The sequence below is a fragment of the Cryptotermes secundus genome, unplaced genomic scaffold (genome assembly GCF_002891405.2).
Source record: "Cryptotermes secundus unplaced genomic scaffold, Csec_1.0 scaffold969, whole genome shotgun sequence".
Taxonomy (NCBI): domain Eukaryota; kingdom Metazoa; phylum Arthropoda; class Insecta; order Blattodea; family Kalotermitidae; genus Cryptotermes; species Cryptotermes secundus.
The window spans coordinates 33,841-50,754 of NW_019722441.1; the positions used below are offsets into that span (position 1 = coordinate 33,841).

General features: G+C 42.5%; 1 protein-coding gene across 1 annotated transcript in view; it reads left to right on the forward strand.

Annotated features, from left to right (window-relative positions):
- Positions 1–16,377, forward strand: part of LOC117282084 (zinc finger protein 271-like) — a 25,946-nt gene extending 9,569 nt beyond the window's left edge. Inside the window, exons 2-5 of the mRNA XM_033750355.1 lie at positions 1,870–2,090; positions 3,898–4,071; positions 4,808–4,978; positions 16,321–16,377. Of these exons, the coding sequence (XP_033606246.1) occupies positions 1,870–2,090; positions 3,898–4,071; positions 4,808–4,978; positions 16,321–16,377 (623 nt within the window). The remainder of the gene's footprint in view (positions 1–1,869; positions 2,091–3,897; positions 4,072–4,807; positions 4,979–16,320) is intronic.
- The last annotated feature ends 537 nt before the right edge of the window (positions 16,378–16,914 follow it).

Below are 16,914 nucleotides of genomic sequence, written 5' to 3' on the forward strand. Positions count from 1 at the left end.
ACGCTGTGGTTTCAAGTATCCTGGTCAAGGCAACTTCACAGTAGACATATATCCATGGCAATGTATTAACAGTCAACAATACAAGCCATTTTTGAACCATTGATTTCTATGTGGTACGCGCCGAGATTATATAACGGGCACCAGCCGCCAATCAGTGGTGACCCCACAGAAACAAATCCGAAACTGTCAGACAGTAATAAATATCTGGTCATGGGCCCAGACTGGGCTCTACACCAAGACTGACTGACTGACTTACAGATTGACCGTCAGTCGCAATGTGACTTTGACTTTGACTTGTAGTTAAACTGACCCGTGTGGAGGAGTGGTCGAATAACTCCACCGTGATCCTACGAGTCGTAGGAGGCGACGAAAATGGAAATCTCACATCTGAGAGAGTGAAGTATGGCCGTGAGTCCCAAGGAACTCGGACCCGAGAAAGACTGAGCTGGCAATGACCAGCAGGATATGAAAAAGACACACTCGTCCTCTTCTCAGAGAGGGCGCTCCACTAAAACAAGACCGTATCTGTCAAATAGTAATAAATATGTCATGAGCCCCAGCTGGGGCTCAACACAAAGACTTACTGACTGACTATCAGCCACAATGTGACTATGAATTGAATCAGTCATGAGTAGCAAAGGTAGAGTGGCAGTTCGTGATTGGCCGTGAGGGTTCTCCATTGTTAGCAACTACCACTCAACAACGACTAGATATTGCAGAATTACAAACGGAACACATACTGTGTCCTGGATTACGATCATATAGTATTTATTTATAGGGTGTGTAAATTATTGGGATTGTTACGATCATTTGTAATTAAGATTTATAATCGTTCAATAATTCCAATTTTCATTCGAAACATAATGTCTACTAACTACCACGTGACAACATGTTTATACATGACTGATATTCAGTAGGTTTCCTTTCAGGAGCTACTCATATATTCCGAGTTAGATGCTCACATACTTATCAGAACCCTCAAACTAAGAGTGTTGGACTGCTGCAAACCACTTTTTCACAACCGACAAGAACACCTTGTGTGAGGAGCGAGTTGTAAGGTTACAAAGAATTCTACACTCCCTTGGAAAAAGAGTGCCAAATGTTTGCTACACAGATTTGAAGAAATATTTCCTGCTCTAAGAGAAACCATGGTGAGTGTTTTGTGTTTCTTTGAATAGGATATATATTTTTTTCAGCCAACAATTAGCAAGTTCAGAGGAACAAAATAATAGGAAGAAGTTTATCTTAATTTTCATAATATATGTTGTCACTTTTTTAGATTGCATTTTGGCGATTTTAGTCAAGTGTCATGTATCTTAGATACTTGTACATGATTTGGGCAATTAATGTAGCTTTGGGGTGAGTGTGGGAAATGCAGAGGAAACCCAGAAAGTAAACCTGAATGAATGAGACCATTTTCTAGATCTATGCTCAAAGGTTAAGGTAACAATCATTATATTCATGTCAGAATTAAATATATTTGTACAGTTTACTGATGTTAAAATTTCCAGAGCTGAGGAGATTGACTCTCTGTTCATCACCCAATAGATCATTCCTGCTAACAGACGAAATTATATGTTATAAATAGAGATATGTGTAGGCTATCACATTGTGTACTCGTACAAGATGTGTCCCAAAAGTCATGAAATATAATTCTTTCCCGCGCTCTTACTGGTCGGAGAGCGCTGGAACCGGTTGGGTTAGGGGGGGAGACTTTAGCTTCACGTGACCACGTCACGGCGCGCGATGGCGGATACTTTCGAACAACGTTGGGCGGTCAAGTTCTGCACAAAGCTCAACAAAAAGCTGCTGAAACTCACGAACTGCTTAAGCAAGCTTACCGGAAGTCTGCTCTGTCATATGTGCAAGTTACAAGGTGGTTGAAGAAGTTTAAGAAGGGCCAGGAAGGAGTGGAAGATGACCCCCGCTCTGGACGGCCACCAACAAGCCAAACAGATGAAAATGTGACTCGTGTGTGTGATTTGTTGAATACTGACTGTCGAATGACTGTCCGTTTGTTAGCCGACACTCTGAACATTCCAAAAACCGTTGTGCATCTCATCGTTATGGACGAATTGAACATGCGAAAGGTGTGCGCCAAGCTGGTCCCCAAATTGTTGACGGGGAGCAAAAGGCCAATCGGGTATTGATCGCGAGTAAATTGAAGCAACGTGTGGAAATTGAACCTCATTATTTAGACTGTGTTATTACCTGTGATAAAACTTGGAAAATTGAGTACGACCCAGAAACGAAGCGCCATAATGCTGAATGGCATACTTCGGATTCCCCGAAACCGTAGAACGCAAAGATGAGAAATCCAAAGTGATAATAATGCTCAACGTCTTTTTCGACGCCAAGGGTGAAACAGGCACGTTACACGTTACTCGTTACACGTAACAGGCATCATTGTTGTGCGGTGCCGTGTTGCTAGCAACGCTGTCCGGTGTTTTTACTGCTGCCTATCAACCGCGGTATCCCTTGGTGACGTCACCACTGTAGACTCGCATTGCATAGCTACCAGGATGCTGGGACTCGGCTAACTTCGCCTCCGCTCGGCACGTCAGCTCCCGGGGAGGGGTTTCCAGCTAGCGCGACACGTCACAATATATAACTGAGTATGAATGCGCAAGGGCGAAAGACATATATCATAATACTAACGAAATGATGGAATGCTTTTTTATTTTGAAGCAATAACAATGCACCCATTGTGACATTTATTGAAGTTGAATTATTATATCTGAAATAAACACTTGTAAGAAAGATGCTGAAACACATTTCAGAGAATTACAGCTGGAGGTTGTGGATTGGATTTGATTCTCTTAGTCTGCAGAACAATAACAACCTCCTTTGAACATGGTAATGAATTTTAAGTTCCATGGAAGGCAGATATATTTTAGCCTAGTTGGTGACCACTAGTTTCTTAAAGAAGACTCCCCACCGTGGACATAGTAGTTCGTACTCATTTTGAAGTAGAAGGAAAGATACCTGTGCAAAACTGCTAGGTCAATTTTACATAAAGGAAAAGGAAAATGTATCCTATTTTGGAACTAACTTTCGTATTCTGAAAAAAAAAAACAAGAAAATCTGGGAAGATATAATTACCTATATACGAACCGGACCGTAAAGAAAACACCAAGTTCAGCAACTTGCGAATGCAACGTAACATGACTCTAGAAAGCTCCCGTAGTGGATTTAGAAGAGACGGCTCTTTCTTGTGAAAAGCTTGACAAAAACGTCCCTGCAGCATCAAATTCACATAGAACGCATGAAAAATACCGAGTCCAACAGTTCTTCTCTCGCTGCTTATGTATTGTTTGCTGTGGGAACGTGTTTGCCGAGCCGTTGTCTGCTCTGTTGCTTCTCAGGAGATCGCCCTGCTGCCTGTTAAGGCCCCTAAGTCCTCAAATTCTGAAAAGTGGAGGCAGAAAAGACGGCCGTTACAGTAACATATAAACAATTGTTACATGTTGCGTGACGCCTGAAAGCCGGAATACTGCGTTGAGATATGCGCCATTGAAATAGCCATTGCAAGGCAACTGCTCGCAAATTAGTTTCACCATCTAACAAGTATCTGCGTACTTCGACTGTTTGCTAAACACGGCCGGTCGGGACACGTGGGACAAATTGCTGTTGAACTTCGAAAGCATCGCCCCACCGATGGCACAAACGATATTTTTGTTCTTGTTTGTGAGTCCCACGGTACGTAGTTCCTCTGTGTATCCCACTGCTAGGCAATGGTTCTCTTGATGGGAAATGGCCCGCTTGCTTGGCAACGTCTCTTTAAATAAATTGCCGTTTCCTATGCTGAACATGTCTTAGTGAGTGCTTCTTCCTAGAATCTCTTCCATGTAATGCAAATTCACAGCCATGACTGATGCGGCATTTCTCGATTTGCAGAACGTTACAGATTTGGAGAGAGTACAGATACGGTGTTCGAGTGGTGAGATGTACCCAGCATCTCCTCCCGATGCATATCAAGAAACCAGTATAAAAGCCGAGGTACCGTCAGAAGCAGAAGCAGAGGATCCTCTCGCAATGACATTTCCAGGAGGAATAAAGGTTGAACCTGAGGTGAGATGCGTCCCTGTATCCATGTTGGGCCGATTTCACAAAAACAGGTGTCCCTCATTTTACAGACAATCCATTTGTGTACATTTGCTATAACGAACAACTTGCATTCGTAAGAAGTAAGGGGTTGAAGCACATTTTGAAAGATTAAAATTTGAGTATGTGGAGTGGATTTGCTTCTGTTATTCTATAGATCCATGACAGGCTCCTGCGAACATGGTAACTAACTTAGAATTCCACAGCAGGCATATAAGTATATTATAGACTAGCAGAGTGACCATTGGCTTCTAAAGGGAGACTCCGTTATGTGGTATCAGTTGTTCATAGTCATTTTAAGTTGCTGGGAAGAAATGCGTAAAAAATGTAATTAAGAAATTAATTCAACAAAAAATGAAAATTATCGTGTTTTAGTCCAATTTTCTTATTGTGATAAATGCACGAAATTCTGGGAAGTATCAATTGCCTTCTTCCTTTCACTACTTATTCGGTATTTGATATGACCCGGAACTCCTAGAAAACACGTAAATAACATTTTATAACAGCAATGGTTGAGTAAACATATTCCCATAGCAATAAATTCACTCCCAACAATTGGAAAAATGTTGGACACGATGCATCAACCGTGTTGTATCAGGACCTCAAAATGTAGTAAAAGGAAAACGCGATTTTTGGTTCCCAGGACTGCTTGTATGTAATGTGAATGCACAGCCATGATAGAACGGCATTGATTGTTCTACAGAACCTTACAGACTCGGAGAAAGAACGAAGTCTGTGTAGTAAGATGTCACCAGCAGCTTCTCAAGATCCATATCAGGCCATCAGCTTGAAAGCTGAGGTACCGTCAGATGCAGAAGGAGAGGAGGCTCCTCAGGCAATAGCATATCCAGGAGGAGTAAAAGCTGAACCTGAGGTGAGCTGTTCCTCTGTGTCATTGTTAGGCCGATTTCACTAATCCAGGTCTCCCTCGCGTTACGAAGTACTGCTATTGTGAACGGCCTATATTCGTGAGAATTCTTTTGCGAATCAGAGTACATGCTGAGCAGGGGTCTGTCGCGTAGCAGCAGATATCAGCACCCTCCTACAGAGCTGTGCTGAAGCAACGGTTTCCATCCGTGACGTCATGGCATCCAGCAATATCATCCACGCTACACCTTATCGTTGAACTAGAGTTTACACCTTACTCCACACCCATACCACGTAGTTTTTCCTCTTCCATCCTAACCCTGTGTGTCCCGGAAGGAAGTTTGTTTTGGGATCAGCGTTGTAATCTGATAATGAATCCACTCGGGCGAGGGCGTTGGCGGACCAGCGGGAGGAATTTCTAAATTTCAGTACAGCGGGGTTTTATCTAAATTAAATTTCGGTGTAGTCGGGAGCTCGCCGCATTCCTCGGGGTTACTTACGGTTGACAGCAGTCAGGGGAAAGCTATTGCGGCGATACGCGGAATGGTTTACTTAGTATACGTATTATTTTTTGGGCCGCCAGTGGCTGACGAAGAATCAGTAGTGAAGTCGTGTTGTGGTGTAATGACTTCCGTACATAATGTAGGTGGGCCAGTGAAACTGGGCATGTCGGCTCAGTTTGATGCCGCGAAGTGCAGAGAAGTATAGGGCTGAAGTCAGCCGTGTATATTAGGTTGTCAGGGCCATGGTATGCCCGCAATGTTCTATTGCTCTTTCGTATATTCTTGTAGTGATTTATATTGTGTTTTTTTCTCATTTAATCTTGTTATTGTGATATGGGCGATCGTTATAACTACTGATAGGCTCTTCGCTGCGAGCTTGGATTCCCTGCGACTACCTTAGGGAGCATTGTGAACACGATGCGAGAGCCTGTAACGATGAACTTCTCCCGACTTCACGATGATTGTAGGTGGTAGGGTGAAGACCGGAGTAGCAGCGGTTCACTACATCCCACACAATCCCAGTATCAGTCCATCCGCCTGATTCAGTACATACAGAATCAGCTGTGCTCTTCATGCTTACATTTCATCCATACGTACCTGTCTTATCTGTGCACAGCCTGGCTCCCTAAAGCAGAAATTGGGTTAAGAATTAAATAATTCCATTCCAAATTTACAGTGGAAACTTCACAACAAAGTTCAGACTATTATAAATACTGTCTAAACACGGTGACCTACACAAACACTTGTATCTACTGCTCCGGTGAATTCAGAGAAATTTCAGACACCTTGAGGAGGCACGTCTCGTTCTGTACCCATCACACTATTTTCAACCTGCTTCAACAATACTTTTTCGCTGAACACATGACATTTCCATCCTGAATGAGGACAATTTGCCACCTTCTGCGTGTTTGATACTCATATGAAGTATGTTATAAACACGTTCTGTAATACAGAGAGTCACGCCTATCTAGTCTTTGTTTTCCACTTCTCTGTATATACAGTGCAAGAGTACTGGAAACGCTGTTTGTGACAATTCCCCACAATTCCGACGATCCCTTCTATGGATTAGGAATTTTCGCGAGATAAAATGCTTCCCATCAGAAGCGCATGCGCTATTTTGTACCATTACCATTTACGCAACACCGCCCCCCTACATACAACATTGTCCACACGTTCAGTCCTCTGTTTCCTGCAGCCAGTGCTTCATTTGTCGGAGTTTTCTGTTACTTTCTCTGTGACTGTGTCGAATTGTAGCCCTGCCGTATGCAGTGTCATATCTTCCTTAATTTTTATGGAATGTAAGTCTGTAGTTCGATTTAAGCGTTTTGGACGTTATACACATTGGACTGGTTTCGGCAATTGTGCAATGCTGTAGATACTTCGATAGTTTGTATGCGGGTATGAAAAAGGAAAGGAAAATGTAAAAATCAGAACATATTTTCAAGGAAGCAATCCGGAATAATAAACACAATATAAAACCCAGTAAAGCCTACCCTACAAAGAGACGAATATGAAAAAAGTGGCGTATACCAAATGAATTGCATGGATTGCGCACTAATATATATAGGGAATAGGGGGCAAATATAAACCCAAGTACAATGCACTACCAATACGGAAAAATAATGCAGAACCATGGGTCAAAAGCGACAACGAGTAAGCTGATCTATTTGCGGAACATTTATCGACTGTGTTCAAGCCGCTCAATGAAGAACCTGACCAACATATAGAACATCACCCAGCACCTCCTTCAAATATACAGATCCCCTCAAAATGACAACCACAAAATAAATACTAGAAATAATCAAATCACTCAGTCTAGATTAAAGCTCCACACACAGATCTCATAACGACAAAAGTGCTGAAAGAAATGCCAATAAAAGGTACAGTACTACTGACATATATATACACTGCCATACTGCGAATGGGCTACTGACCGAAACCCTTAAAGATTGCACACAAAATAATGATAGGTAAACCTGGAAAGGACCTAACAGATGTCAAAAATTATCGCCCTATATGTTTGTTACCAATCATGTCTAAACTATTGGAACAAATTATACTACGAAGAATCAACAAAGACCTACCGCCTAGCGAATGGATCCCAGGTCATCAATTTGGATTCCGCCAAGCTCACTCTACCATACAACAGTGCCATAGGATCACACAGGGAAATAAGCAAATCCATAGAAAACAAAGACTACTGCACTGCAATTCTTCTTTACATCAGCCAAGCATTCGACAAAATTTGGCACCAAGGACTGCTGCATAAAATTAAAAACCTCCTCCGAATATCATATTGTGACATGTTGCGCAACGAAGGACCCCTACCTCCCCAGCGGCACGTGGCGGTAACGTAGCGCTCGCGTAATAGACGAGTCATCACCCCGCTACTCTCCCCGCGGTGACGACACGAGCGGAGCCGATGTGAGTCTAGCGGAGCCGAAGTTAGCCGAGCCCCCGCAACCTGGTAGCTATGCAACGTGAGTCAACAGCGGTGACGTAACAGGATGACGTGGCACTCATTACGCAACAGGCAAGCACTGCGGCTATATAAGTGAGCAGCACAGCGGCTGCGAGTTAATTACAATGTGGCCATCGCCGAAGACTGTTCCAAGTTATTTCTCAAGGCAGCAGCCTACGAGTTGAATTGAATTATAGTAGTCACCGAGTTAGTTGTAATGTGGGCAGTCGCCGAGTTGTAACGTGGCCATCGCCGAAGACAGTCCTCGAGCTACCTCCGAGAGTTCCGAGAAACCGACGAGCGAGTGTGTTATCAACAGTTCTCCAGTCAGCCGACTACAGTTGGAGTATAGCAGCCGTCGCGGAAAGAAGAACCGGACGTGTGTGTAATTGTGTAATTCGGAGTGTGTGATACAGTGATACGTAGCTCCCCGACTGTAAACGTGTAGACTACTGAAGGCAGACTGAACTGATTTGCGCATAGTGTTATAAATCGTGAAACCCCGCAACAGTGTGAACAGATTATTGCGATTAGGGTTATAAAGTGTGAAACCCCGCAACTGTGTTATAAGTAATTGTAGCCGTTACTTGTAGATTGTTGGATAAACCAATTAACGATCTCTACGGCGTCTTCAGTAACGAAACAAGTTACAATATTATCGAATATTAAAGTCTTACCTACAAGAACGAGAATTCTACACTGACGTAGGTGAAGAAACTTCCAGAAACTATACAATTACTTCAGGCGTAACGCAAGGGAGTGTACTTGGACCAATTCTCTACATACTATACACATCCGACCTACCAACATCGCAAAAAAACTGTAATGAGGACATTCGCTGACGATACAGCTATATTTGCAAGTCACCGAGATATATCAACAGCAACATCCTACATACAAGAACACCTCAGTCAACTTCAACAATGGATGTACAAATGGAGGGTTAAAGTAAATGAGGCTAACTCAACGCATGTAACTTTTCGATTGAAGAATGGGGACAGTTCAACAGTGCGAATCAACAATATCTTAATACCACAAAAAAGCACTGTAAAGTACCTAGGGTTACACCTGGATAACAAAATAAACTGGAGAGAGCATATCCAAAAAAATAAAAACCATAGAGTAATGAGAAACAAAGAACTAAACTGGCTGGTTGGCAGGAAGTCAAAACTGACAATGGAAAACAAGATCCTAATTTAAAAAGCTATCATCAAACCAACAAGGACGTACGGAATTGAAGTATGGGGATTGCCAGTAAATTCAACACAGCCATCATACAGAGACAGCAGTCAAAATTACTCCGACAAATAGTGAGCGCCCCGTGGTAAATAACCAATTACACACTTCACAATCCCTACAATCCAAGAGGTCATCAAAAAAGGATTGCCAGGCACATACAAATCATAGAAGATCACCCAAATCCACTATTCAGCCAAATACTACAACCAGTTAACAGGAGACTCAAGAGCCAGTGGCCAACAGATAATAATTGAAAACTCTGAGGTAACATCACTGGACGTTAACCTCAACACACTTCAGCTGTAGCTAGGATACCTAGAACGGATCAACACTTTAGCTTATAGAATGCACTGCATTCTGATTGCTGATCATGTACTACAAATAAAAATTATACAAAGAACATATTGTGGCGTTCCGCCTAAATCTCGTATTATCTGAGCCAGACTGGGAGTACATTGATAGACAACGGCCCGGTAGTCACGTTTCCTGCGCAACCAAGGTGACGTTTTCATCACAACGGCCAAGTAAAAGTGTGTTCTCATAACAACGGAAGGAACGTTTTCATGACCAAGGAGGGCTGAAGTGTTCGATTCTGTGTTCCCTAGTCGGCAAGCCAAGCAGTTATGAAACAGGTCAGAATTGCACATAGACGTGAGAGGACTGTTTCGAAATCGGAATATAAACCAACAGTTATAAGCACAGTTCAGAAGAGAAGTAGGAGACAACACAGAAAGTGTGTGAACTGTTATAATTGAGTATAATTGTGTTAGTATCGTCCAATAAACCCAAAAAACGAAACTAAGAATCTGCAATTATTTGTCAAGGAACCCCGGACACGTGATAATTTGGAGTCAGAAGTGATTAATAATATAAACTCAGTATACTCCAACCACACAATAAATACAGGACGTACATATGAAGGTATAACTATTACCATGAAAATATTGAAAACAGAAAAAAGGAAAACATCTCAACACACTGGGAAAATGCCGTATACTATATAATACTAGTAAGGCGGTCACAGTAGCCGGGCGGTCTAAGGTACGAAAGGTCTTCGCTCGCTCGGACGCTGGCATCGTGGATTCGAATCCCAATCAAGGCATGGGTGGTCGGTGTGTCTATGCGTCTATACAGTGTTTGTGCTGTCTTGTCTTTAGGTAGAGGCCTTGCGACGTTTTGATCACTCGTCCAAGGAGACCTACCGTCTATGAAAAATGATTTCGGAACTGAATAAGAGGCCAAGGCCCTGAATGATCTGGAAATACCATTAAAAAATAAGATGAGTAAAGACGGATTGCAGATAAATGACACATTCATCGATACCCATAACCCAATATTCGAAGTAATACAAGAGTTAAACAACATTTTTTCCCCTTTGACACTACAGCCCCAGTGGGCCTAGGCCTACCTCCATGAACTCCGTTCACTTCGGTTTTTCTCGATCTTACACATACGGTAGGACTCCTTTCACGAGTGATCAGCTCGTCGCAAGGCCTCTATATGTAGACAAACACAGAAAACTCACACAAACATCCATGCCCTGAGTGGGATTCGAACCCACGATCCCGGCTTCCGAGCGAGAGAAGACAGTGCATGCCTTAGACCGCTCGGCTACCGTGACCGGCTAAACAACATATAGTGACCAATATATTTCATAAAAGGAGGGTTAGTCCAAACCGGTTAACATTCAGGGAAAAGACACACAATGAAGAACACAAAAGGGAGGAGCATAACACATCAACCACAGTAAGAAATCAAATGAATAACCACATCACACACAAAGAACTTCACATACATGAATTCTAACAGAAAAGTCACACATGTTACACACACACACACACACGCATCAGTAAGACAGCAAATGCATCAGTAACAAGGGGAGCAGCGATTTCCTCATTAGATATATTCAACGCCTGATCATGGCCGTGATGGTAGAATCATGTAATGTATTTTGAAAAATTAATAAACTTTTAAACTTGTAAAGGTGATAAGTTTGTGTAACTTATGCATACAAATGCATAATAATATTTCATTTTGTAATGTGTTTCGAAATGAAAGTGTACCTCGACTTTTATTCCCTCACAGACTGTCTGAGCAGGGGTAGCCCAGTCGGTATAGCAAGTGGCTACGGGTTGGAAGACTAAAGGGTCGAAGTTCGAGTACAGGAAGGGGCAAGAATTTTTACTCCTCCATGTCGTCCAGACTGCTTCTTGGGTCCACCCAAACTCTTATTCAATGGGTAAATGGCGTCTTTTCCCGGGGGATAAAGCGGCCGGAGCGTGAAATTCATCACTCACCTCCACTAGATCCGGGTTCAAGAAAACGTGATATATATATCCACTCACACATACGTCTTCATGGCGCAGTGTTTATATAGTTAAGCACAGGGCCACATTACCTTTTACAGACTGCTGTGTAAACTGAAGGACATGTTAGCGGGCACTCATGCCCACCCTCCTTACGCCTTGCTTTCAGAGACCCCTTTGAAACCAACACCCCTAAACTCCTATATGTACATAGATTTCAAAGGTATTTCTCCACGTAATAGGGTTATTCATTATAGATCTTCTCGTTTTGCAGGCTATCCCAAATAAATTTCAACCTGCGTTTGGGGAGAAGCGACCATATTCCTGTGAAATCAGGAATAACACATTCAGTCGTCAGAGCCATCTAAAGACAAACCAGCGTACACACAGCGGCAAACAGCCATTTTCCTGTGACGTGTGCAGTAAGTCTTTCTGTGATCGGAGTAATTTGAAAAGACACCAAAGCATACATAACGGCGAGCGACTATATTGCTGTGACGTGTGCAATAAATCATTCCGTGTTCAGAGTCATCTGAAGAGTCACCAACGCATACATAGCGGGGAACGGCCATTTTCCTGTGACGTGTGCAAGAAGACATTCACTCAGCAGAGTAATTTGAACACTCACCAACGCTTACATAGCGCTGAGCGGTCATTTTGCTGTGAAGTGTGTAAAAAGACATTCAGTCGTCAGGATAATCTGAAGAGACATCAGCACATACATAGCGGGGATCGGCCATTTTGCTGTGACGTGTGCAAGAAATCATTCAGAAAGCAGAGTAATTTGAAGAGCCACCAAAGCATACATAGCGGGGAGCGGCCATTTTGCTGTGACGTATGCAATAAGTCATTCAGGCAGCAGAGAAATTTAAAGACTCACCAACGCATACATAGCGATGATTGGCCATTTTACTGTGACGTGTGCAATAAGATATTCTGTCTTCAAAGTGATCTGAAGAAACATCAGCGTATACACAGCGGGAAGCGGCCACTTTGCTGTGACGTGTGCAATAAATAATTTAATTTTCGGAGTGAACTAATGGTTCACCAACGCATGCATAGCGGGGAGCGGCCATTTTGCTGTGACGTTTGCAGGAAGTCATTCAGTCAGCAGAGTAATCTGAAGACTCACCAACGCATACATGACGATGAGCGGTCATTTTACTGTGACCTGTGCAAGAAGAAATTCATTCGTCGGGATAATCTGAAGACACATCAGCTCATACATAGCGGTGAGCGACCATTTTATTGTGACATATGCAAGAAGTCATTCAGTAAGAAGAGTAATTTGAATGTTCACCAGCGCATACATAGAGGGGAGCGGCCATTTTGCTGTGACGTATGCAATAAGTCATTCAGGCAGCAGAATAATTTGAAGACTCACAAACGCATACATAGCGATTAGCGTCCATTTTACTGTGACGTGTGCAATAAGTCATTCATTCGTCAGGGTGATCTGAAGACACATCGCGTATACACAGTTGCGAGCGGCCATTTTGCTGTGACGTGAGCTATAAGTCATTCAGCGTTCAGAGCACTCTGAAGAGACACCAACACATACACAGCGGATAGCGGCCATTTTGTTGTGACGTGTGCAACAAGCCACTCAGTAAGCAGAGAAATTTGAAGACACCAACGCGTACAAAGCGGGAAGCGGCCATTTTGCTGTGACGTGTGCAATAAATCATTCAGTGAGAAGAGTCATCTGAAGTAATATCTACCCTCACACAGTGATATATGTAGCAAACGGCAGTCTAGTCACTGGCACGATCGTATGCTTGATCGCGCCAAGTTTAAGACTCTTAAATTTTCGGTTTCGCCATTTCCAATATGGCGAACATTATTTATCATGATTTTGTATTATTTCGGCTTGTTGCCTGCATAATTTTCTTATTTTTAACTGTCCTATATTTCCTCCGCGCCAATCACGAAGAAAAACACAGACACTACTGTAAGAAAGTGTTTACAGAACCATTACATAGCAACGGTCGTCGCACGGACTCCAAAGAAAGCCAGTCACTCGAAAGTATATTGGCGCGCTCGCTGTTGCCCAGAATCAAGCTATGAACTTGCGCTAACCTGAGTAGCTAATCGGTGCATCACCGTTCCTTTTCCGAGGGCTGTGCTTCCGACGTCTGGTCTCGATCTTCTACTTCTGTAGCTACAATTCTCCACCTGCTACCACAATCCCTCATTAAGGCAAGCTCGTCTCGAGCTGTTAATTGCTGAGGTGTCAGTAGATCCAAATATTTCACCAGCTTCCAAAACATTTCTCCCTTTTTACAGTGCGGGCCACAAATCCCAGAGTACAGTTCTCTCTCCGTATGGAGTTTATTTTTCCGTTTCGGAATTGGACGACGTCTCCACAAGGTTCATTTCCTCAATTTCCGAAACCGATGGACGTCCCGTTTGCTCGCTTCACGAATTCCTAGCGTAGGATCTTCTTTAGGGTCTGATTCCCAGAGATGATAGCTGACTAGAACTCCAACCTCCGATGCGGATTTCGTTTGCCCTCCTTTTTCTCAGATATAGCGGTCGCTTTGTTGCTCTTTTTCCTTCATAGTGCGTCCGTAAATGCTTCCTGAGCAGCCCTACTCTCTTGGTTGCTCTCTTAGCCTTGGCCCTGGTGCAATCCATTCTGAAGACGCCTCTCCTGAGCCATGCCACTCGTGTACAGTGAGTAATTATCCTGCCTTTAACGACCACTCTCTTCCGGGATCCACAATATCCTCGAGTCCTTTCCTTCGGCTTCTGGCGGCGTTCCGCTGCCAGGTTCTTGTCCCTACGCCGCTTCCTCAGTCCTCCGACCGGCTTCACTGCACATTTTTGATGCCAGTCAACGGATTGCATCATTCCTAGATTGGGCTTAGTCTTCTCTGTATCTGCTTCCGTCGCTTCGTGGCAGGCGGTCGTCTCGTGGTAGGACATCATGTCCTATGAGGTTGGCTCCTCGCATTCCAGACGTGCCACCATCTTTACTTGGTAGAGCACTGTCTCTTCTCGATCATCCCTCATGACCGCTATCCAGGCATTCAGGCATTAATCATCTGGTTGGTTTCTATATTTGTCATGAATGGCTTCCAGCCCTGACGTCACTTCTTCTTGGTCGGATTTCCGTTCAGCGTTCATTTTTCTCCGGCTACTTTCCACTTGGCCATCCTTTTTTTGAAGTCGACAAGCCAGTCATATTATAGCAACCTCGCTAATCCATTGTTGTGCTAATTTTGCCTAAAAACGAGCTTTAAATATGTGCTCTATTGTTGAGTGCGCTTAGGCAAGATGTTTATCACCCCGTTTCCTACATATACACGTTAAAATATTTTGAAATATTTTGACATAACAAAAATGTCAGTGTCTTTTTATGTTCTTAAGAGAAGTAAATACATTACTAATGAGTCCAATAATAAAATGGTTTGGACAAAGAACTTTGTTTTTAATTGTAGATGGGATATGCAGTATGCACTCTGACCAACTTTCCTGAAATGTGGTATACATATTATGCCACTAGAGACCACTTCAGTGCTGTACATTTAATGACTGATTACCACATGGTAGACAAGCATAATGGCATGCAAATTGTAATGACTCAATGAGGCTTCTGGTGCAATATAGCGAAGCACTTTAATTTCGTAATTACATACTTTCTTTAGGCTTTCTTATACCTGCAGCCCAGTGACATTATTCCTTTCCAATTCAGTGATGAGCAATATTGATACATAATACAAGCCACTGGTGCATTGGGTGAAAATTGACGGGTTTCCTGACAGGACTGCCTGCAGGCGAGATGGATGCAGATAGATTAATCTTGTATGTAAGCCTAGATGGGAAACATGAATTAAACACTTCATGAGTGGAAGAGGGATTAGGACTACAGAACCCCAGCTGAGCATGTAACCATTTTCACTGTCTGCATCCCAAAGTGTCTAGACATGGAGACTAACACCACACCAGTTCCTTTCCAGTTTCAAAACATTGTTAGGTATTTTGGTAATTTCTCTTATAATCAGAATGAATAATATGGTGAAACATGGGTATGACATGCAACAGAGGGGACTCTGTAACTTCTCTAGATACAAAATTCCAACTGACAACATGTTCCATTGCAGTGCAACAAACATGTTTCCTCCTGACCCCTGTGCAAGTGTGTCATCTGCGCCATTTGACCGTGTGTTGCTACCGTCATACAATGACGGGTTGGCTCCCAAGTCCTTTACTTCCTTCATTTCAGGTTTTCGAGTCTCATGCCAGAACAAACCATCGTCACCCTGTTTGTACCTGCAACATTTGAATTCGGTTACAATACAGTACGATACAATACTATGTTTGTTGCGTCCGATATGTTGTTGCACAGTGAAATATGTTTCTCTGCCGCAAATAGTGTGTCACACATCTTACAGTATAAAATGTTACAGTCAGTTTAAAATATATCATCTCCAAATTCAGTTAAAATGTTCTCTAAATGACACGATTTAGATGGCTTTGCTTTAGGCATTGTGATAAAATGAATCGCTCTAGTGCAACATTGTAATCAACTTTTCACACTGAGAACTTTTCGTTAACTGTATCTTTGTGTGTACGGTTAAGGGCGAGAAACTGAAGACAGTAGGAGTTATCCTGAGAAAAAAATATGTTTTAAAAAATGAGGGATCTCGACTAGAAATATTTGTAATAACCAAATTTCTTAGCGCAAACTTGGAAAGGGACGCAGTGAGAGTCCCTGCTGCCAGCTTAAAATGTCTTATGGTATGTAATACAGCACTTTCCGAAAGACGGACGGAAAGGTTGTGACAGTAATACATGTTATTATTCCATACTTAGGTAGGAAGTATTTGGGTTGCAGGTGCTGGCAGCCTTTGTAGAGGCAGAGAAAGAGAAGGAGGAAAAACACTTTACTTGAAAATCATTCACATTTCTGAAAAAANGACCAGTAGCTCATTTTCGGGATTTATGTATTTACAGGCATCGAAAAGGATACATGGAATAAAATGACATGTCATCAAGATGTGGGCCTTGTTCATAACATTCTTATATTTATCGTTTTTATGACTGAAATATTAGAATATGATACGCAGTATCTATGACCTGGCCTGTCGGCAGGAAGTCACTAAGTCGAATTTTAAAATGAATAAATTTCGTAAAAAATGTATTTTTAGTTGCACTTGTAACTTTGTTTAACGGATCATCGTTTGAGACATTCAAAGAGAAACGTAAAATCTCGTAAGGTAATCAAGCTGAGTAAACTTAACAATACTTTTATTAAGGTAGAACCATACCGAGATAAAACTGACCTTACATAGTGCTACAACTGCCAAATATTTGACCATGCTTGTGCCAACTGCAAGCAACTCCCTCGATGTATGTGTTGGGTAGTGGTGACCTGCTAAGGGAATGCTCAGAAAAGACAAATACAGTATCTACACCAAGTGTCTGCAAT